We start from the raw sequence: 24,004 nt of genomic DNA on the forward strand, positions 1-24,004 counted from the left end.
GCTCCTAAAAAAGGGAATAACAAATTTATATGGCTCTCTTCTTGGAAGAATAATTTATTCCAAGAATTTTGATTAAAAAATAGTTCACCTCAGCAGTAGCTGGCTGAGCAGTCTTCAGTAATTCTGACACAGCACAAGCCAGGTTTTTAGCAGCTTTCAGTAGCTGCTGTCCATTTGCACCCTCGTCCTCCATTAGGGCTGCCAGCAGTTTGACACCCTTTGACATCTCAGTTAAATTTGAGGAGATGGTTGTCACTGCGCATCCAACTGCCGTGTAGTCTGTATCAAGAGGATCTCCTGTAAAACAAAATCAGCAGTTTTAAAAATAGTGATACTATAATTGGCACTGAAGTTGACAATGAAATATGTAAACTGTACACTTAATATGTTTAATGCAGATAAATTCTTCAAAAATAATGCATTACAATATATTCCCCTAGATACTTAGTAATGACATAAGATTCTGATCTTAAAAACAAGGCAGGCTGCACAGATGAAAGCCTGCTGCTAAGACAGTTACAGCAGGAAACTATAAGAGAAGCAAACAAACAGCAAACAAAGGATAAGACACCAAATCAAAGCAATCTAAGTTTATGAAAGTCCACTGATGCCCAAGTAATATTTGCTACTTTCAGCCTGTTTCAATGTTCAATTAGTTCATGGGGATCTGTACTTCAATTCTATTCATCTCTCTGCTCCAGATCCCTTGATGCCACTTTCTAACAAAAAAAAAATCTCTCGGTTTTAATCTTCACAATTTCTAACAGCAGCAGAGGATTGCATCTTTGCTCAGTTTTCCCACTGCCTAATCATACTACTGACTGCCTTGCTCTTAAATCCTGCTGGTATTTTCTCTTACAATTTTAAAAATTCTTCAATAGGATATGAGCAACACTGGCAAGGCCAGTATTCATTGCCCACTCCTAATTGCCACCTTCTTGAATCACTGCAGCCCACGTGGGGTAGGTACACCCATAATGCTGTTAGGGAGGGAGTTCCAGGACTTTGACCTAGTAATAGTGAAAGAGCGGCAATATAATTGTAAGTCAAGTTGTCATGAGACTTGGAGGGGAAATTGCAGGTGGTGACATTCCCATGTACCTGCTACCATTGTTCTTCCAGGTGGTAAAAGTGCCAGTTTGGAAGATGCTGCCGAAGAAGGTTTGGTGAGTTGCTGCAGTGCATCTTATATATGATACACACTGCTGCTGTTGTGTACCAGCCAGTGGTGGAGGGAGCAAATATTTAAGGTGGTGAATAGGTTGCTCTGTCCTGGATGGTGTTGAGCTTCGAGTGTTGTTGGAGTTACACTTGTCCAGGCAAGTGGAGGATATCCCGTCACTCTCTTGACTGGAGCCTTATAAATGGCGGACAGGTTTTGTGGAATCAGGTGGTGAGTAACTTGCTACAGAATTCTCAGCCTCTGACCTGCTCTTGTAGCCACAATATTTAAGTGGTTGATCCAGTTAAGTTTCTGGTCAATGGCAACTCCTAGGATGTTGACAGTGGCAATTGAGCAACTTTAATGTCATTGAATGCCAAAGGGAGGTGTTTGGGCTTTCTCTTGTTGAAGACGGTCATTGCCTGGCACTGTGTGGCAGGGATTTTAGTTGTCACTCATCAGCCCAAGCCTCAATTTTGGCCAAGTCTTACTGCATGCAGGTACGATCTGCTTCATTGTCTTAGGAGCTGCACAGGGGTACTGTACACTGCGCAATCATCAGCAAACATCCCCACTTCTTACTTTATGATGGAGAGAAGGTCAGATACTGCTCTGAGGAACTCCTGCAGTAGTGTCCTGGAGCTACAATGAATGACCTCCAACAACCACAACCATCTTCCTTTGTGCTAGGTTTGACTCCAACCAGTGGAGAGTTCCACGATTCCCATTAACTTTAATGTTGCCAGGGTTCCTTGAAGCCACACGGGGTCAAATGTCCATTTTTGGACCAAAGCTATAACGAGGTTTGGATCTCAGTGGCCCTGGCCATTGGGCTCAAACTGAGCATATGTGAGCTGGTTATTGCTGAATAAGTGTAATCTGATAACACTGCTAATGACACCTTCCACCTTACCATTTGTTGGTAACTGAAAGTAGACTGATAGGATGAGTGATTGGCTGGATTGGATTTGTCCTGCTTTGAGGGCAGGAATACCTGGGCAATTTTCCACATTGTCAAGTAGTTGGCAATTTTTAAGTATGGCTGGTGCTGCACCTGACATGCTCTCCTACATTCTTCATTGAACCAGGGTTGAACCCCTGGGCTTTCTGATAATGATATAGTGAGGGAAACACCAGGCCATGAGGTTATAGGTTGGGGATGAGTATGGTCCTGCTGCTGCTGATGGCCCAGTGCCTCATGGATGTATAGCTTTGAGCTGCTACATATGTTCTGAATCTATCCCATTTAGCACAGTGGTAGTGCCACACAACACAATCGAGGGTATCTTCTGTGTAAAGACAAGATTTATTCTCCACAAGAACTATGCAGTGATCAATCCTACCAATACCTCGTGGGTAGATGTATCTGCGACCAGTAGATTGTGAGGGCTATGTTAAGTAGATTTTTCTCTGTTGTTGGCTTTCTTGCCACCTGCTGCAGGGACTACCTGACAGCTATGTCCATTAGGACTTGGTCAGCTCAGTCAGTAATGTTGCTGCTGAGCCACTCGTGATGGACATTGAAGTCACCAACCCGCAGTACACTCTGCATCGCTGCTTCCTTCAGTGCTCCGTCCAAGTGACTTACTGCGTGGCTTTTTCCCTACTCAACCCTTGTTAGTGATCAGAATCAGGAGATGGTAAAATAATCAATTGATATTAGCTTCGATTCATGGCTAGCTAAGGAACTTAAGGATGGTATCAAATTGAAAGAAAAGATATACAATGCTGCAAATATTAGTGGTAGTCTAGATGATTTGGTAAATTTTAGAAACCAAAGGATGAATAAAAAAAGCATTTAAAAGGGAGAAATTAGAATGAGAGTAAGTTTTTTAGAACTATAAAATAGACAGGAAGAGTTTCTACTAGTATATAACAAGAGTAGCTATAGTAAACAGACAGAGTGTACAAATCTAAGAGTAAATCAGCAGATAAGGCTTGGCATTACAAAAATAGCCAAGGCCAAAACTAAAGGCTCTCTATCTGAATGCACGTAGCATTCAAAAAACAGATGAACTGATAGTGCAAATAGAAATAAATAAGTGTGATCTGATAGCCATCACAGAGACATGGTTATAGGATGACTCAGATGGGGGCCTAAAATATTGAAGAGTATGTTGACATTTATGGAGGACAGAAAGCTAGGAAAAGGTGGAGGGTGGCTCTCTTAATTAATGATGGTAATAGCACATTAGAGAGGAATGACCTAAGTTCAGGAAACCAGGATGTAGAAGTGATTTGGGTTGGAATGAAAGATGATTAAGGCAAAAAGCCATTTGTGGGAGTGGCATACAAGCCCCCTAATTGTAACTACACAGTAGGACAGAGTATAAAGGAAGAATAATGGGAGCTTGTCAGGAAGGTTCGGCAATAATCATGAGGGAAAAAATATCAGATAAGCAAAGGTAATCAAGATAAGGAGTTCTGTGCAACAAGATAGAATTAATTGATAACCTCAGTGAAGGCACCCTGGGTGCAGCAATCATAACATACTGGAATTTTACATTCAGTTTGAGGGAGAAAAAAGTGGGTCCAAGACCAGCATTTTAAACTTAAATAAATAAGGGCAATTATGAGGGCATGAAAGCAGAGCTAGCCAAAGTGAAGTGGCAAACGAGGTTAAGGGATAGGTCAATAGAGATGCCATGGCAGACAAAATAGATAGATTCCAACGAGATAGAGGAATATAATGCAGTGGTAGACATTTAAAGTGATATTTCAGAATACACAGAATAGATATATTCCAACAAAAAAAAAAATTTCAAGGGAGGACCCACCATCCGTGGTTAACTAAAAAGGTTAAAAATTGTATCGAACTTATAGAAAAATAATTGTGCAAAGATGGGTGGCAGATCAGAATATTGGACAGAACATAAAGAACTGCAAAGAATGACAAAAAGCTTGATAAGGAGGGAAAAATTAGATTATGAGAGAAAGCTAGCTAGAAATATAAAGATGCATTGTAAGAGTTTCTATACATAGTTAAAAAGAGTTAACAAAGTGAGCGCCGGTCCTTTAGCAAGTGCATCTGGGGAATTGATAATGGAAAATAAAGAGATGGCAGATGAACAGAACAGGTATTTTGCATCGAGAAAAAAACAAAAAAAAACAAAAAAAAAAACAAAAAAACTGCGGATGCTGGAAATCCAAAACAAAAACAGAATTACCTGGAAAAACTCAGCAGGTCTGGCAGCATCGGCGGAGAAGAAAAGAGTTGACGTTTCGAGTCCTCATGTCGAAGGGTCATGAGGACTCGAAACGTCAACTCTTTTCTTCTCCGCCGATGCTGCCAGACCTGCTGAGTTTTTCCAGGTAATTCTGTTTTTGTTTAGGTATTTTGCATCGGTCTTCACTATAGAGGATACAAGTAACATGCCAGGAATAGTTGTAAGTCAGGAAGTGGTAGGTAGGAAGGAACTCAGGAAAATTACAAACACCAGGGAAGTGGTATTGAGCAAATTGTTGGAGCTGTGGATTGACAAATCCCTGGGTCCTGACGGACCATCCATTCATCCTAGGGGCTTGAAAGAAGTGGCTAGAAAGATAGTTAATGAACTGGTTTTAATTTTCCAAAATTCCCTAGATTCGGGGAAGGTTCCATTCAACTGGAAAACATCAAACATAAATCCTTTATTCAAAAAGGAAGAGAGACAGAAAACAGGAAACTACAGACCAGTTAGCTTAACATCTGTCATTGAGAAAAATGTTAGAAGCTATTATTAAAGATGTCATGGCAAGACACTTGGAAAAATTCGAGGCAATCAGGCAGAGTCAACATTGTTTTCTGAGAGGGAAACCATGTTTAACCAATTTATTTGAGTTCTTTGAAGAAGTAACATGTGCTATGGATAAGGGGAACCAGTGGATATACTGTACTTAGATTTCCAGAAGGTGCTTGAGAAGGTGCCACATCAAAGGTTATTGTGCAAAATAAAAGCACATGGTGTATGGTGTAAAATACTGGCATGCATAGATGATTGGCTAACTAACAGGAAACAGAGTAGGCATAAATGAGTCTTTTTCTGGTTGACAGAATACCACAGGGGTCAGTGCTGGGACCTCAACTTTTTACAATTTATATAAATGAATTGGATGAAGGGACTGAAGGTATGGCTGCTAAATTTGCTGATGATACAAAGATAGGTAGAAAATTAAGTTGTGAAGAGGACATAAGGCTACAAAGGGACAAAGATAGGTTAGGTGAGTGGGCAAAGATCTGAAAAATGGAGTATAATGTGGGCAAATGTGAAATTGTCCATTTTGGCAGGAAGAATAAAAAATCTTATTATTTAAATGGTGAGATATTGCAAAGATCAGGGGGATCTGGGTGTCCTAGTGAATGAATCACAAAAGATTAGTATGCAGGTACAGCAGGTAATTAGGAAAGCTAATAGAATGTTATAATTTATTGTGAGGGGAATTGAATACAAGAGTAGAGAGGTTATGCTTCAGTTATACAGAGCACTGGCGAGACTACATCTGGAGTACTGTGTATAGTACTAGTCTCCTTATTTAAGGAAAGATGTAAGTGTATTAGAAGCAGTTCAGAGAAGGTTCACTAGACTAATAACAGGGGTGGGCTTGTTATCTTATGAGGAAAAGTTGGACAGGGTAGGCTTGTATTCACTGTAGTTTAGAAGAGTAAGAGGCATGTTGATTGAAACCTTCACGATTCTGAGGGGTCCTGACAGGGTGGATGTGGAGAGGATGTTTCCTCGTGGGAGGATCTCAAACTAGGAGTCACTGTTTAAAAATAAGGGGCTGCTCATTTAAGATGGAGAAATTTCCTCTCTGAATCCTGCTTTCACTGCCTTTTAAGGAAGAGAGTCTTTGAATATTTTTAAGCCAGAGGTAGACAGATCCTTGATAAGCAAGGGGGTAAAAGGTTATCCGGGATGGGCAAGAGGTTACAATCAGATTAGCCATGATCTTATTGAATGGTAGAGCAAGCTTGAAGGGCCAAGTGGCCTACTCCTGTCCCTAATGCATATGCTTGTATGCTCATTGATCCCTTAGAGGTTGAGACTGAGGAATTAATAATGACAAAAAAGTAAATGGCAGAGACTTTGAACAAAATATTTTGGATCAGTCTTCACAATGGAAGGCACAAAAAGCAACCCAAGAATAGTAGGAAATCAAGGTGCAAAAGTGAGGGAGGAACTTAAAGCAACCACTATCACCGTAGAAAAAGTACTAGGAAAACTAATGGGTCTAAAGTTTGACGAGACCCCCTGGACCTAAGGATTTTTTTAAAAATAACGTAACAAGTGATTATGATCTGGAATGCACTGCCCGAGAGTGTGGTGGTAGCAGATTCAATTATGGCTTTCAAAAAGGGTATTGGATAAGCATCTCAAGACAAAAATGTGCAGCAATACAGTGAAAGGGTGGGGGCAAATGGGACTAGCTTTGCAGAGAGCTGGCATGGACTCGACAGGCAGAATTTGCTGTAACTATTCTATGATTCCTAAAATAATCAAGATTCCATAACTAACACAATCATAAAACTTTATTATTTTAAAATGTTCACAATAATCCTGCCAATTGTTAGATTTAATTTCATCTTATAAACATACACTACAGTAACACACTCTTGTATCTTTAACTCACCTGCAGTGAGGTTGACCACTGACGCTGTGCCTGCAGTAATGGCATCAACTTGTGAATGGATCTCATGTTTGGATTCATCCATTTTATTTTTTCTCCATGCTTTTGAGGCCTAGAATGTAAAAACATTAACCCCCCCATATTAAAAATCAAATCCACACTATTTTGATGTCAATTTAGAATTATAGAAGTACACCTGCAATAGAATTATTGCAGGACATGGATTGTCAGGTCTACAGGATGACCTACATAACAGCATGCAAAGCAAGATCTTTGTGTATATATGATACATATCAGAAGAAAGCCTGATTTAGAAACATGTTTGATGATGTGACAATCTTTGAACATAAGCTCAGGATAATCAGTCATACCACTGGCGAGTAGTACAGACCTTCTAGAGTAGATGCCAACAAAGTGATTAATACTCCATTTTTTTTAATCCACATCCAATATTGAAACATGATTTAAATTAGAAATAAGAACATCATGCTTTCTTTAGTGCATTGGCCAAGCACGCATGGAGAAGGTGCTGGCCAAGCCTGCGTGGTGATTGAAAAATGTATGCTCTTCATTAGAAGTTCACAAATATTAGGTTTACTGCAATATTGCTCAAAATTCAAAGATTTTGTAATATAATGACTGGATTGATATAATATGTAATTATACAATTACATTGTAATTGAGGTGGGGGATTTTTCGCTCTCGATAGCTCCTTTATAATAGGTGTAAAGAGAGTTTTTTTTAATTCATTTGTGGGATGTGGGTATCACTGGCTAGATCAGCATTTATTGCCCATCCCTAATTGCCCTTGCTCAGAGGGCATTTAAGAGTCAACCACATTGATGTGGGTCTGGAGTCACATGTAGGCCAGAGCAGGTAAGGTCAGCAGATTTTCTTCCCTAAAGGATATTAGTGAACCAGATGGGTTTTTTTTTTTTTACAACAATCGACAATGCTTTCATGGTCATCATTAGACTTTTAATTCCAGATTTTTGTTGAATTCAAATTCCACCATCTGCCATGGCAGGATTCAAACCCGGGTCCCCAGAGCATTACCCTGGGCCTCTGGATTACTAGTCCAGCGACAGATTGCCTTAAGCAAAGCAGTAAAACTAATTTTTAAATAATGAAATGGCAGAAATACACAATAAATTGTTGCTAACAATCAGTTGATACCTATCGCACTACTCTAGACAAGATGCAACCACCTCTGGGGCAGTTATCTCTACATAGTTGGTTACAAAAGTGTGGTTATTGCATCAGGAATTGTTTTGCTTGGAGAAACTTCCTATTCAGAATAAAATCAAATCAAATTGGTACTGTAGTATGATCTATACAAGACGAAAATCTTTAACCTGTCTAACTGTTGAATATACCTATTAACAGAGTCTTGTCTATGCACACACTTCCTGACAACTGCTATTTACATTAATTCAGCCAAGTTTTTGCTATCATTATTATACGCATCTATTCACTTTACTTAACAGTCCTTCAAGTGCAGTTTTCATGCTCAAGGGCATCATTGCTTACCACCTGTGACCTCTCATCTCCAAGAAATGTAGCATCTTGTTCCACAGTTCCAGCTAACCATGGAGCTCCAGAATCAAGGATCCCATTTCTGCCAGTCTCTTGCAAGACCTGATTCAAGCTTGAATCACTACTCCTTCACAATTCTCAATATCAATTCAAACACAGAGCTACACATTACCTTAGCCTCTGCCTCACCATAGTGTCATATATTCTCATCTGTAGCTAGGAGTCACTTTCAATTCTTCAAGTGATGTATCAATGGACTTTAAAAACACCAATAGCTAGGATCATTGAATATAAAATGAATAGTGTTATACTTGGGCAATATAAGGCCCAAATTTAGAGTATTGTAACCATTTTTGGTTTCATTGAAGGACAAAGATTAGAGAGGCTCTATTGAAGGTGCAGTAGCAGGCGACCACAATTATAAGAGACTTAAGATTTCTTAGTCATCAGGATAGACTTGAAGAGTTGGGCCTGCTTACCTTACAAATACGTTGGCTTAAAGAGAATATCATAGAGCTTTTTTAAACATTATATAAGGTACTGAATGCAGCTTACTAAATATAGCAAGCACAGTTTTTCTGCTTTAGCTTCATCAAATTCACATATCTGCAGTTTAACATGTCATAAAACTCATGATAAAAGCAAAATACTGCAGATGCTGGAAATCTGAAATAAAAACCAAAGTTGATGGAAAAACCCAGCAGGTCTGACAGCATCTGTGGAGAGAAAGACAGAGTTAACATTTCGAGTCCGTATGATTCTTCTTCAGAAACGAAGAGTCACACAGACTCGAAACGTTAACTCTGTCTTTCTCTCCACAGATGCTGTCAGACCTGCTGAGTTTTTCCAGCAATTTTTGTTTTTGTTTCATAAAAATCATGCTTTTGTTAAAGATTGTAATTTCTTCCTTTGACTCATGTTTATTGATGGAGCTGTAAAGAAGTTTTTTTCTAATTTAGGAATACATTCAACGTGGAACATAATATATACATTTATCATCTTCATAACAGTCATTCAGATGACAAACAACTGTGCTATTCAACTTAATAGTTAAATTTACTAATATCTCCATTTCCCCTGAGCAACAAGCTAGTAAACCACCTGTCTTATTTCAGAGCATATTTGCTATATCTAAGATGGGGTAAAACTGAATCTTCTTGTAAGTAATGTGTTCAAATACATGAGGAGCAAATTAGCATAGAAGCGACTGACTTGCAGAAATTCAATACAAAGTTAAGTTATGGTGCCAGGTTACACATGTTTTGCATTTTTCCCTTTATGTAAGTAGCATAATTTACAATGCAACCTCTAAATATTGCTTTAGCAGGGTCACAAGCTGCTCGAGCAATTTTACTGCATACAGTTCTCCAGCAATGTATGACTCTAATATCCCTTGGACAAAATCCAAATCCCTGAACCAGCAGCCATTATGCTACCTCTTCAGCCAACCTGATCCAAGAACCAATTACCCAATAGCTCTCAGTGCCAGTTCTTCACATCTGTTATATACCTGTACAATTTCATCTGATGTACCTAGAATCATCGATGTATGCATAAATTTATGCACTTGCACTTACATATACAGATCAGTTAGTTACTAATAGAACTGAAGTATGTAATGGTTCAGTGAATGAGTGAATCAATCATCTTACAGCATCATGTCCAAGAGGAGGCAAGGCATCAACATCATTCAGACTAGCAGTTGCTTGCTGCACAGCCTGCATGCTGGAATTAATAGTTCCCATGAGAGCTTGCTGTGCAGATGTCTAAAAAGTAAAAAAAAACCATTGTAAAAATTGCAAGTTAATAACCTTATATTAAAGAAAGCATTCATTCATTCTTGTACTACCAACAGTTCATAATGGAATCTGCGTGCTCAAAATACTGTTAAAAAAACAAGTTTTTATTTTAAAGAGAAGGGATTTCTAAAACTTTTATTGAGTCAAGTTCAGCAATACCACCCAATAAAACATGCAGAACAGCTAGAAGTGTTCAGAAGTAAATAGCAATTCAAACCACACACATTCACTTTTTATTAATGTTCTTGAAATCTAGATTTATAATCTGGCTGTCATTAGTACTCTAACATGCACATTAAAAGAATGTTATGGACTGTGGAACAGCAGCTGATCGCTTCACCAATCAGCCAACTATAGTCTCCAAGAAACCCATCATTTCCCACTGCATAGCGCTTTCCTGGTGATTTAATGTGCTTCTCGGATGGATGGGAACTGTCTGGTATCCATTCAACAGGCTTTTCAGTATCACCCTCAAAACAATATTAGGGTGATTTTTTTTCCCCTCTGTCTTGTGACCAAGGAATACTTATTTCTTGTTTATACTTGTTTGCAAAAGAAAAGAAAGGGCTGGAGCACCTGCAAGGACCCAGCGCTTTGTTATCCAACTACTTCCATGGGTTCCTGGGGGGCAGATAGACAGAACCAAAAATCTTCAAAACTGGCAGCCATTGCGGCTACTACAGGCCTAACAGCTCTGCAACAATTAACCTTACTTCTCTAGACTTCCAGGCACTTGGTTGTGTGCCAACAGAACGCAGGAACGCAGGGCCTATTTATTGATCTGAACTGGGGTGGGGGTATTGAGAGAAATAGTAGTTGTGCTTCAATCAACTTTTCCCAAGTCAATTTTGATTTGTTTGCAGCCTTCTTTTACCCCCTTACAAACCTACATACAGCAAATCATGTCTTGCTACATTCCTGTGACAGAAAACCAATGGATCCTGAAGTGCTGTCAGCACAAGGGAAGGAGCTGATTGGCGAGTAGCTTTTATTTTCAAGTCTTAGGATTGTTTCTCTTTAATTAAGAGTCAAAAAAAAAAGGTATGCAACAGCACACAGTTCCATGAAATACACATCCTGTTCCAAGTGGCAACTTCAGGACGCTTCACCAGGGCAACCACACATGCAGAAAGTGTTGTTAAGCTGGCAAAGCATGAATGAGCTCTGGTTTTCGGAGACTGATTGACAGATATTGTTACTGTGGTGCAGCTGCAAGGCTTAGTGTAAATACAGAGATAAAAACAAAAAACTGCGGATGCTGGAAATCCAAAATAAAAATAGAATTACCTGGAAAAACTCAGTAGGTCTGGCAGCATCGACGGAGAAGAAACGAGTTGACGTTTCGAGTCCTCATGACCCTTCAACAGAACTGTTCTGTTGAGGGGTCATGAGGACTGGAAACGTCAACTCTTTTCTTCTCCGCCGATGCTGCCAGACCTGCTGAGTTTTTCCAGGTATTTCTGTTTTTGTTTTAGTGTAAATAGCACTTTTCTGCGGCTACCCAGAAGAGTGTGCAGGCAGAGAGGAAATGAATGACTGCCAGACAGTCAAGGAGTCTCCAGCGCATCTTGCTGATGCACTCCTCTGAATGCATCACCACTGCAGGAGTGCTGAGTGCACCTTGCTCTCAACCTGCTATTGTGAATACAGATGAGACTGATGGTTCCTCTGGGGAGTGCAGCCAGAGTCGTCAACTGCACCAGGGCTGGCTCAGCCACACAGGTGGACGGGAGGAAGGCTGGGAAATCAATAGTGAAAAGTGATTCTATAAATTAGGGGAACAAACAGCTTCAGATGTGAACCCAGGATGGTATGTTACCTACCTGATGCCAGGGCCAGGGATGGCACTGAATGGCTGCAGAGCACTCTAAGGTGGGAGAGTGAACAGCCAGAGGTCATGGTCCATTTCGGCACCAACAATATAGGGAGAAAGGGATGAGGTCCTGAAGGCAGAGTTTAGGCAGCAAGACCTCAAAGGTAATAATTTGTAGATTATGGTGGTGCCATGTGCTGATGAGTATAGAAATAACAGGGCAGAGTGCCTGAATATGAGGCTTAACTGGGGGAGGTGGGACCTGCCCCACATTTGCACCCTTTGTGTATTAGATGATTTAACATACAAAGTTACTGTAAAAGTGGTTAACATAGAAACTAGGAGCAGGAGTAGGCCATTCGGTCCTTCGCGCCTGCTCCGCCATTCATTATGACCACGGCTGATCATCTATCTCAACGGCATATTCCCACTTTCTCTCCATACCCCTTGATGCCCCTAATATTCAAAAAATCAGCAATTTTTTTCTTGAATATACTCAGTGACCCGATCTCCACAGCCTTCTGTGGTAGAGAATTCCACAGGTTGACCACCCTCTGAATGAAGAAATTTTTCTTCATCTCAGTCCTAAATGGCCTGCCCCGTATCCTGAGACTGTGGCCTCTGGGTCTAGACTCCCCACCCAGGAGAAACATCCTGCCTGTGTCTAATCTGTCTAGCCCTGTTAGAATTTTATATGTTTCAATCAGATCCCCTCTCATTCTTCTAAGTTCTAGTGATACAGGCTCAGTCAAAACAATCTCTCCTCATACGACAGTCCTGCCATCCCTGGTATCAGCCTAGTGAACCTTCACTGCACTCCCCCGCTATGGCAAGTATATTCTTTCTTAGGCAGGGAGACCAAAACTGCATGCAATACTCCAGATACGGTCTTACCAAGGCCTTGTATATCTGCAGTAAGACATCCTTACTTCTGAACTCAAATCCTCTTACAATGAAGGCCAAACATACCATTTGCCTTCCTAATTGCTTGCTGCACCTGCCTGTGTGCTTTCATTGACTGGTGAACAAGGACACCCAGATCCCTTTGTACATCCACATTTCTTGATATACCATATATCTGCTTGCTTTATTAAAATGGGATCAACATGCAAGTAAAATCAGAAAGCATAACCACCAGGCACATACCAGAGGGAGCAAGTATTATACCAAGGGCACTGGAGCAGAATTTGGGGGCACTGAGTAATTATAGTTTCTTTTTTCAATAGTGACTGATAAGCACCAATTCAAAAAGATTTCTGTGTTCTTACATGTTAACCCAAGAACAAAATTAAAAATTTCATTTAAGTATAACTTCCTACCAGTGGAGGCATATGTCCTCTGTGCATCTGTCCACTGGTCACCTGCTGCTGGGCTGCTGGCATTGTTCCAACCTGAAAGCTCTCAGGACCCCCAGCACCAGAACGCATAATTGCAGGCAATGCTACAGATCCGTGCTCCACTTTTCCAGTTCTGTTAAACTGTTGCTGCATGATGGTAGACCTGCAAAGGTAACAGTGTGCACAAAATAATGTTAACTTACTGTACACAAATTGCAAGCACACAAAGAAAATCAGAAAACTACTCAAGCTACTGCTCATTTCTAAATCACAGTAGCATTTCTGATGTTAAATGATTAGACCAGAAAAGAACATAAGAAAATAGAAACAGGAGTAGGCCATTCAGCTTCCTTGAAGCCTTTTCCACCATTTAATATCCAAAGGTCTATCAACCTCAGTCTTACAAGTTCCAAGTAGTCGAGCATCCAACTCATTTTAGAAGGTGGCAGAGAGAAAGAATTCATAATTTTCACCATCTTGTCTGGGGAAAAGCGTTCCTGATTTCACTACATTCATTTTGGGATGAGGCCTATTTCTAGATTCCCCCATGAGAAAATAGCTGTATCAACCCTATTGCATCCCTTTATTGGTTAAGGCACAATTACAATCACCAGGTGCAGTGGGGGAAGGGGAGACACATGGAAGACTTCCTCTGAGAACTGTGATTGGAAGGAGATATACCAGATTAGAAAGAGTTTGTTTCTGACTACATTAAAAGAATCTTCCCCAATTTTGTTTATCTGGATTGTGGACATTTACATTGGTCCCAAGTCCCTGAAAAAAACTGAGGTGGCTTACATTTTTTTTTCACTTACTTCTTGGGAGACACAGAGTCCTCCAACATTGTGGATTCTTCGTCACCCTCCAACCCAAAATGGTCTTTGCTTTTTTTCTGCAAAGAGGAAAGTTGATTTATAAATACATGGAAAGCCAAGTTCCCCAACATGCTCTTTACAAAACCACTGGCTACCAGGGGACTCTCTTAAGAACCCTCCATTTCTCTTACATTCCTGCCAGTATAAATGTACTACTCAACAGCCAAATTTTAATCAGCATTCAGTTGCTTAATGCAGAAACAGTTGGTAGCATTGTAAATGGGATGACCACAAAGGCTAAATCACCTCAGAGAGCTGCTAAAATTGGAAGATATTCCCAGTGGTTATCCACTAAGGAATGGATTCACAATTGGATTCGCGCTCCAACTTGTACACATCTTTATTAATATGGTCAACGATTCAATGGTTTTCTTCAATGTAACTCATTCAGCTTGATTTAGGAGACAAAAATTTCAAATCTTGACATCTAATAATTTTGAACTATTAGTTATACTTGCAATTAATGCAAGAGAACACAGCTTCACTATCAAAAATTCAATGATGAAAGCAATGTTCAAACTTACGTAAAGAATTCCACCAGCGATATAAAACTGACCACTTTGCACCACATCCTTTCCGTGTATAGACACAGGCCAAAAGTCTTATAATTCCCATTTGTCTCTTCATGATTTCTTACTCTAGTAAGTGCTTTAAAGTCACAATACTAATTTGTTCTCAATTCCTGTTTTTATGCTATCAATTTTAACTATCTGCTTATGCAATATTAAGAAATTTGGCTCCTTGAGCCTGCACCACCATTCAATACAATCATGGCTGATTTTATGCTTCAACTCCACTTTCCCACACAGTCCCCATATGACTCAATTCTCTGTGACACCAAAAATCTGTCTATCTCAGCCTTAACTTTAGTCAATAATGGAGTATTCCGAAACCCTTGATAGAGAATTACTTTTTAAGTGAAGACATTTCTCACCAGTCATAAATGATTGGCCCCAATCCTGAGAAAGTGTCAGCGTCTAGCCTGTTAAGCCCCTTCAGAATTCTAAATTCCAGAGAGTATCAACACGTTCTCATTCCCAAACTAGTAAACCTGTGCTGTACCACCCCTTGCAATCATAATTTTCGGAATTACTAGATAGCGAATAGAAATAGAAATTTTGACCAACTTCCCAATTTCCAGCTAATGGTGCCAAAGCCAACTTTATCTTCCTCGGCCCTCCATCACAATATCAGCCTACAGCACAGACTAATGCATAATGACCCTTAAACTGCGTGTTCTAACAGTTTTATTCCACATTGTTGCACAATCTGTTTCTGGCAGAACTTTCCAGAATTCTTAGGGAATAGACTGGTGATCATTTTCATAGTTCTGTGGGTGCTGAAATTCCAAAGATTGAAAAATTTTGAATTCCTTGCCAATATCAATATCACTGGGGGTCCTATGAAAAATGTGAAATGTTTGTAAGCAAAATGGATGATATTTATAAGAAATTTACTAGAATACCTTTTTCAAAATGATATCAATGTATCCAGCTATAAGCTGTGCAATTTGTTCTCCTTCAGTTGTCTGAACTGAATAGTAGCCATCCTGATAGTCACCAAAATCCTGCATGAGGGAAAAACAGAAAAAAATACTTATATAACCATAGTGTTCAGAACATTCAAATTTAATCTCAGTTTATTGCCTTTTAGAAATTCCTGTTCTGAATTTCCTCCTTCAATTTGTGGTTTGGCTCAGTGATAGCAGGTTGTCTGAGTCAGAAGTTCATGACTTCAGGCCACACTCCATGACTCAAGCACACTAGTACAGTAGTGCTGTACTTTAAGAGACACCCTCTTTTGGTTGGTGTGTTAAGCTAGGGCCCTGTCTGCTTGGTCAGGCGGATGTAAATGATCCCATAGCATTGTTTGAAGAGCAGTAGAGAATACTCGCAATGTCATGGCTCAGATTTGTTCTTTAGCCACCATCAAAAACAGAATAGTGGGTTATATCTCATTGCTGTTCATGAAGGCTGTGTGGATGTGTGGAAATTGATGGCCCTATTTGTCTACATAATAATAATCACAAAGCTTCAAAAAGTTTAAGGTGATTTGAGTTGTCCTAAAGCAAAGGATGCTAAATAAACTCATTTACTTTACGGTAGATGTCATTCAATTTCTTAATTGGGACGTTAGACAGTGCATCTGCTTCTTGAGCATCTGCTCGTGAAACTAAGTGATGTGTACAAGTAGTTGGCTCAGTCTCCAACTTTCCTCACCTGCTTTTTCCTTAACTGGTAACCCCCTCCAAATAGGTCAGAGCTCACAACTACAACAGAGGATGGAGAAATAATGTTCTTGTTCATCCAAAATTAAAATTACTGGATAATCTCAATCCCAATTGTGTTTAATGGGCTTTTTTTTGGAAGCACAACATTAATTTGAAAAATTACTTTGAATCATCAAAAACATACTGCACTCCAAAACACTCGAGAATGGTCCTATCCTTATGAATCTGTGTAAAACTATCTCCCTCATTCTTTTGCATCGACATTTGTTGGGGCATGGGGGAATGTTCCTTCTAATCTATAACTTAAATTACCATGGCAATATTTGGTGGCGTTTGAGCTTATTTTCTTGCAATTTCTAAGGCTAGAACACGAATATAACTTTTTTGTTCTCAGCAATGGACCCAGAAACCCTATTTTTAAGTTGGTAATTTTTTGGCATTTTAACATGATAAAGCACTTCATAAAAATTTGAATTTGTTTTAATGCCAATTTACTGGGCATATTATTGCAACCAAAGGAACAAAACTATATCTTGGCCTTCAGATTAGTTGTGAAATTACCCAAGGACATCACAAATTGCATCACTGCTACCCTTCGGTAAATATGCTCTGAGACAGCCTTGACATATGTATTGTCTGGAAAATGCAATCTGAATGAGCAAGGGTTCACTCAACAGGATGCTATTACTGTAACAGACAGAATTCCAAGAGTTGCAAAACTGCCTTGATTATCAAAATGATGGTTCGGATACAATCAGAACACAAAGCCCAAAGAGCTAAAGTAAATATGTTACAATCCCAAAGTTGTAATAAAAAAATTATTACGTGGTCGTAGACGGACATTGTGAACACAGTTTTGTGTAAACCATAGATAACACAAATGTTTGTTGCAATAAGCAATGTATTGCTCAGATCAGCTCAAAAACAGTTTTTGCTATGTCTCTGGGACTTTTAATACAAAATTGCAATTGTTCAGATGAAACCTTGCCAGAACTTATAACAAATCATAGGATTTGTTATGGCCTTCAGCTCAAATCATAAACAGCAGCCCTGAAACTAAGGCTTTACTTCCCAACCTCAAATTCTTCCATTCACATTCCCCATTTTGAACACAGCAATGAATTTGACCAGTTAACTCAATTGTTATTTTTTATCCAAGTGAGAACAGAATCCTTACATATGGAAGGACTACAGTTAAATGCAATTCTGTCCATACATACTGCCCTCAGAGTTTACAGGATAGCTTGTAGTTGACAGCTGACTGATTTTCTCCCTCCCCTTTACCAGCTTAGAGGCAGAGGCTAATTGTAGTGCACAACACCACAGCCTCAGCTGATTCAGTATAGCCCAGATCTTTCACTAAAAATTTGTCTGTTTGTTCGACTCATTAGCTACGTGTGCATTAACCACTGGGCTACAGAACCTCTCTGCCATAGATTTTAAGTAGATAAACTACTTCATTCCATCCATTGTTTCTGTGTTGCCCCTTTGAAGGAACTACTCAGTTAGTTCCACTCCTCTGCTCTCTTGTCAAACTTTTTCAAATTTTCTCCCCTTCAAGTAATTACCAATTCGTGAGTGAAAATTACTACTAAATCTGTTTCCATTACAATTCAACGTAGCGTATTCCAGGTCATAGCTTGTTGCATAAAAAAAATTCTCATCTCAGCTGTGGGATTTTTTTGCCAATTATCTAAATCTGTGTCCTTTCTTTATCAACCCTTCTGTCACTGGAAACAGCTTCTCCTAATTTACTCTATCAAAACCCTTGATGATTTTGAATGCTTCTATTAAATCTCTCTTTAACTTCCTCTGCTCTGAAGAGAATAATCTCAAATTCTCTAGTCTCGCCACATAATTGAAATCCCTCATTCTTAGTATCATTCTCGTAAATCTTTGCATCCTCTCAAAGGCCTTGACACCCTTGCTGAAGTGTGGTGCAGGGAAATGTACATAATGCTCCAGCAGAGGCCTAAACAGTGATTTAGAATGGTTTCACAAACTTTTCTTCATGCTTGGTGTCTACTTATAAAGCTAAGAATCCCTGTTTGTAAGCCCCCTCACATCTTTACTCCTGCACCTTCTTTAAAATTGTGTCGGTCTATGGAATGGATTTAAGTCCAATATTGATAAATAAATACACTTTACTGTAAAAACAGCCTATTAATTTGACAGTTGTATTTCCAGCTCATTCCTCAATTAGTAAAATCCCAAGCAGACTTATTACCGGGCCAGTTTCTTGTAACTAAGTACAGAATATATAAAGCATACATTTAATCCATTATTACAGGGCAATTAGAATATTCCATCTCCTCTCTACTGAACAAAAGAATTATTTAATCTACAAGGACATGTTTTGAGTGCTACTCAAGCAGCTTCCCAGCAAAACCATCTGCCATACAGAAGAAACGCATACCCGACTACAATTTAAACTCATCTTTTAATCAGTTGCCCAATGTTGATGAGCTTTCCAGCCTCCCAGTTAAAAATAAAAACTAATTATAAACCCTCTCAGGCATCTTGAGACACTTTCCCAAATCACCCCAGAAATCAGCACATTTGTTACACTAATAGAGTTCAATTAGTAGAAAAAAACAACATTTTGCATAATAAGAAATTGACCAAACAGAACAAATTGAAACTTTCGGCCATCACCTTATACAGTTTGTCGAGGGGCAGTGTATGTTAAATGTACTTCAATATTTAGGAATTAGCACAGGCTCTAAAGGAACAGTTTTGCAAGAAGCAGTTGCTGTAAAATCATACCAGGGTAAAACTCTTCGGTGACGCTGCCCAGCGTTTGATATTAGTCAGGTTCCATTCCTGTATCACCTCTTTTGTTCTCTCATCCACACGCATGACACTTTCTTTGGTAATCCCCAGTAAACGGGGTACAAGTTTGTTCTTCCCTTTCATTTTCTCCTATGGAATATTTAACATTTTATATTAAAGAATTAGCAAAAGCTGCAAAGGGAGCACAATGAGAAGATGAATAGTTGGAGTTGTAATCAATCATATTAAAAGATGCTCCAAAATTTACAAGAAGTGTTTAACCAAAGGAAAATCACAGAAACGTTGCCAAGATCAAGTTTTATGGGAGGAGCTAAACGCATTGTAAGAAGGTCTCTGGATGACCATCAGCAAGTGAGCAGAGAAACCAAATACATTCAGCACTTGGAGGGATGGTGGAGGAAAGAACCATCAAGCAAAGTAAACTATTTACAATATAAAACATTTAATACAGCTATTTACAATAAAAACCAAAAGTTTGCATTTAAATGTAAGAGTCCAAGTGGAACAATGAATGCACCAATGCCACTGATTGACTAAGTAAGAGACTGATTGACTAAGTAAGAGCCCAGAGGAGAAGAATGGGAAGCATAATATGCAATGATTACCTTCATTTACATGAAGAGGGCACATTTTACATTTGATAAGGGTTTATGGGAAAATCACTTCTATCATGACACGAAGGAGAGTAACAACAAGCTAGCGAAGAAAACAATGGTCATTCAAAAACGATACTCCTATTTATTACTGTGATATAATATCCTGCAAACCAGTACGAGAAAGCCATGTTCTTTAAGTAGTGCACAAGTCCCAGTTCCAAGATATGCCTTTTAGCATTAGGGTACTGGTAGTATCACTTAAGGCAAAGGGGGAAACTCATCATGAATTAAATACTTGTATCAGTTTTGAGATGAAGCATGTTTATTTTATATTTGAAACAGAGAGCATAAGTTGGCAATATTTAATAATTAAAATAAGGCATATCAGCAACATCAAACAGTACAAAGGCAGCATTGCACTGTAGAAAAATCACATTTGTAAAACCGATTACTTTAAAATTTACAGCAAAGATTTACCTTAACCAAGAAGAAGGATACTCCATATGTCTTTAAGGACCGGGCCAACTTTACATACAATACTTTAGCCTCCATTTCAGTCATGTTAGCACAGTTCTTGTGTGTCTGTGAAAAAATGCAAATTTCACTTCTGTGGTTACACTTGATCACTGACATTTGAATTCAATAAGCTGCACTTCAGATATGGCTCCCATGTGCAGAGAATGCTCTGCTAGACTTTAAGGATAAGTCAGTGAATGCTGAGCAAAAGAAAAGGAAAAACGTAGTGTGTGTTAGGGTGGGTGTGGGCTAGCATTTTAGAAAGAAGGGATAGAAATGTGACATGACATTCTAGGGGCCAGGATCTTGTTGAACAAAGTATTTGCTATCAATGTTGGAGCAGAAGACATGATGCTGGGGAAGGTCATTAAAGTAGAATGGGGTAAGGAAAAGAAGCAGCTTGAAAGAGAGAATGAGAATTTTAGAATCAATTTGCTAGATCAAGGGAAGTCAGCTGAGCTTGAAAGGATGGGGGTGATGGGAGTGCTGGACTGATATAAATGAAGGTGTGATCAATTATGCTTTACGCTGAAAGATGTGGCACGGGAGCAAGGAAAACAAGGAAATTAAGCCGCTGTTGATAAGATTTTGATGGTAATAGTTGGGAGATTAAGAATGGTATTGAGCAATTTTTCAGAGATGGAATATGGCAAATGGAGGAAAGCAGCTCAACTCCAATTGTGCAATACACCAAAGTTTCAAACTTCCTGACTGAGCCTTGGCAGGTGACAGAATCAAAACCAAAAACATTTCAAAAGGGTAACTTGGTTTTACCAAATTACACCTTGCAGGTCTTAACATAGGTAAGACAATTGGAAAGCATCGAAACAGAGGATGGCAAATCTCCCTTGAAAGGCAGAGTGTGGTCAGGCTATGTCAGATTGGAGAATCAGTGGCAGCGGGGAAGAAGCAAAAAGGGAAATAAAAGGTGGAGGATACCAGCAGACCAATAAAAACAGAAGTAGAAGGTCTAATGCCAGTAAAGTCAGGTCAGTCAGCAGCAGCTCAAAATCAGTTCGGGACTATGTTGCTGGGTAGATGCCTGTATTGTTGCTATACTGGAACAGCTTGGCTAGGGGTGTGGCTAGTTCAGGAGCACAAGCCTTCGGTACTACAGCCATGATGACGTCAAGCTTAGTGTGCCAGCTTCTTAATACCAACTGGAGTGAATGAAATTGGCCACACCCTGGCATTTGTTATGCTGTGGACCTCAGAAGAAAACTGAGATGAATTATCCACTAGGCACTTCTGGCTGAAGATGGCTGCAAATGCTTCAGCGTTGCATTTGTCTATGACTATGCCAGGCTGTTGCTTAACTAATCTATGGGAAAGCTCTCGCAATCTTGACACAAGTCCCCAGATGTTAGTGAGGAAGACTTTGTAGGGTTGACTGGGCAGGGTATGCCTTTGTCATTTCCAGTGCCTAGCTTTTATGCTTAGTCAACTTTTCTGATGTGGTTTGATACAACTGAGTGGCTTGCTACACCATTTCAGAGGGCAGTTAAGCGTCAACCACATTGCAGTGGGTCTGGAGTTACATGGAGGCCAAGATGGTAGAGTTCCTTCCCTAAAGAACATTAGTGAGCCACATATGTTTTTATGACAATCCGGTAGTTTCAAGGTCACCATTACTGAGACCAGCTTTTTATTCCTTATTAATTAATTGAATTTAAATTCCATTAGCTGCAATGGCAGTATTTGAACTCATATTTCCAAAACATAGTACTGGCCTCGGGATTACTAGCCCTGAAATTACCACCATGCTACCCTCTGTGCACAATGCTGCCATGCTATCCTTCGCGCAAATTACCACTGTGCTACCTTTCCCAACATGGGTCTTCTCTTCTCATTTAAATGTTTTATTTTTTTTAAAAAGTGCAATATTGAAATCATTTTGAAATAAACAAAGCCTAGGAAAAAAACAAATAGCAAAATAGGATAGGAAGGAGGAGGTCAGAAACTTGCCAAAGGCAAAGCGGCCTTGCTACCTGCCCAAGGCAGAGCACAGAGGGTTACAAGTGAACTAAATAATAGTGGAACATTGGCCGGGGTGGGGGGGCTGGTGGTGTGTGTGTGTGTGTGTGTGTGTGTGTGTGTGTGTGTGTGTGTGTGTGTATGTGTAAATAGATTGATTGATTAATTCAAAGTGACAGAGGTAATGACAGGATGGAGAGACGCAAAGGAGGGAACTGGGCAGGAGCAGGTTAAAGGGGCTGGGAGGGAAAACACATGTGAAATAGGAGGGGAACGGGAAGAGTGTTGCTGAGGGTATTTTTTCATCCACTCTCCCCCAAATGCAGTCATTGGCAGCTCATTTTTCTGCCTCATGACCCATGAGTGAAGAAAGATAACAGGAATAAACAGATTGAAATAAAGCAAGAAGGGAAAAGTGGAGAGAATCAGAATGAGAGAAACACAAAACAAGCAGAAAAGAGACAGAAGTAACAACAGAAAGACAGCAGAGATAGATATTATAGGGTCCATATTCTATGGATCACTATATACAAAACCACTGGATATTGGTTATTTATATATAATTCAAATACATATTAATGTATTGACACATAGGCACACATTTTCTAGTTGCTTGTTGCAAGTCAGAATAAATAGCCCCCCCACCATCTATATCTTCCAGCATGTTGTGATCGTGTGCCTCTCTTTTCTATTGTGTCACTTGTTCTTTCCTTTTCCTTAGGTTGTGTTGGAGGCCTGATGTAAAAGCTTGCTGATCCCCAGTTTAGGACTGGGAACTGGAGGAGAGGGAGATTGGCCTCAGCTTCAGCTCAAACTTATGAGGTTGTAGAACCAGTGAAGAGAGCTGCACAGGTATGGCTGGAGTAAAGGACAGAATTATGGTGGCAAACAGGAGAAGGAATTGGAAGTATGTGGACTAATTTTCAACAAAACATTGACGACAGCTTGGGACGATGGTGGAGAGGTCTGCAAAATGGTCACTGGGCGTGGGACTACGATCAAGAAGAAATCAAAAGTGAGATGTGTCAGAGCTGAACCAAGGCATCGGCCATAAAACACTTTATCCTGGCCAATTCACTCACCATCCACATGCCCTTGGTAATATCCTATCAATCATCCCACAATGCCTGAACTAAAAGATGTAATTTATACTCCATTTTGAAGTCATAGATTTTGTCCTTATTATATCTTTGTTGATCCTATATTACACATTAAAGGAAAACTGATCCCAATTTGGAAAGCAAAGAGGGCTGATGGAGTATTAAAGCTTCTATGCAGCATAGATGGAAGCGCTGGGAAATGTAAAAGTGGGGCAATTACAGCATTAGCAGTGACAGGAAAGTCTAATTACAATGCAACAGGCAATACACAGGCAATAGCCATTATCTATGTACACATACAACAGCAAAAGATTTTGTTGATATGAAATGTCCTCAGAAATAAGATTAACACAGAAATGTCTTGCATTTAATACAGTCACAAGACATGACTGAGATCAATCAATATAGAAAAACAAAACAACAACAAAGGTGCATTCTGAAAAAGTCACTGAAATCTTGCACACTATAAGGGCACATCCCTCACAACTGACTGACCACAGCTCAGAAGCTTAGGGAATTCTACAGCTTACAATTTTAGGGTGCACATAGAGAGAGAAAGAGAGAGAGAGTACTAATCCCCTTTATGGGATAACAAATATCTATAGTACACCTCGATAACACACAGGACATGACAAGACAGAAAAGGATCTTTCAACTACAAGCAGA

General features: G+C 39.5%; 1 protein-coding gene across 4 annotated transcripts in view; it reads right to left on the reverse strand.

Moving 5' to 3' along the window:
* Positions 1-24,004, reverse strand: part of tln1 (talin 1) — a 263,163-nt gene that overhangs the window by 106,276 nt on the left and 132,883 nt on the right. For all 4 annotated transcript variants that reach the window (XM_041201957.1, XM_041201976.1, XM_041201949.1 and 1 more), the window contains 8 exons: positions 20,226-20,330; positions 19,126-19,281; positions 15,595-15,696; positions 14,070-14,146; positions 13,237-13,417; positions 9,958-10,071; positions 6,773-6,881; positions 89-297 (listed from right to left, as the gene is read on the reverse strand). In XM_041201957.1, coding sequence (XP_041057891.1) covers positions 89-297; positions 6,773-6,881; positions 9,958-10,071; positions 13,237-13,417; positions 14,070-14,146; positions 15,595-15,696; positions 19,126-19,281; positions 20,226-20,330 — 1,053 coding nt within the window. The remainder of the gene's footprint in view (positions 1-88; positions 298-6,772; positions 6,882-9,957; positions 10,072-13,236; positions 13,418-14,069; positions 14,147-15,594; positions 15,697-19,125; positions 19,282-20,225; positions 20,331-24,004) is intronic.

This window comes from Carcharodon carcharias, chromosome 1 (genome assembly GCF_017639515.1).
Source record: "Carcharodon carcharias isolate sCarCar2 chromosome 1, sCarCar2.pri, whole genome shotgun sequence".
Lineage (NCBI taxonomy): Eukaryota > Metazoa > Chordata > Chondrichthyes > Lamniformes > Lamnidae > Carcharodon > Carcharodon carcharias.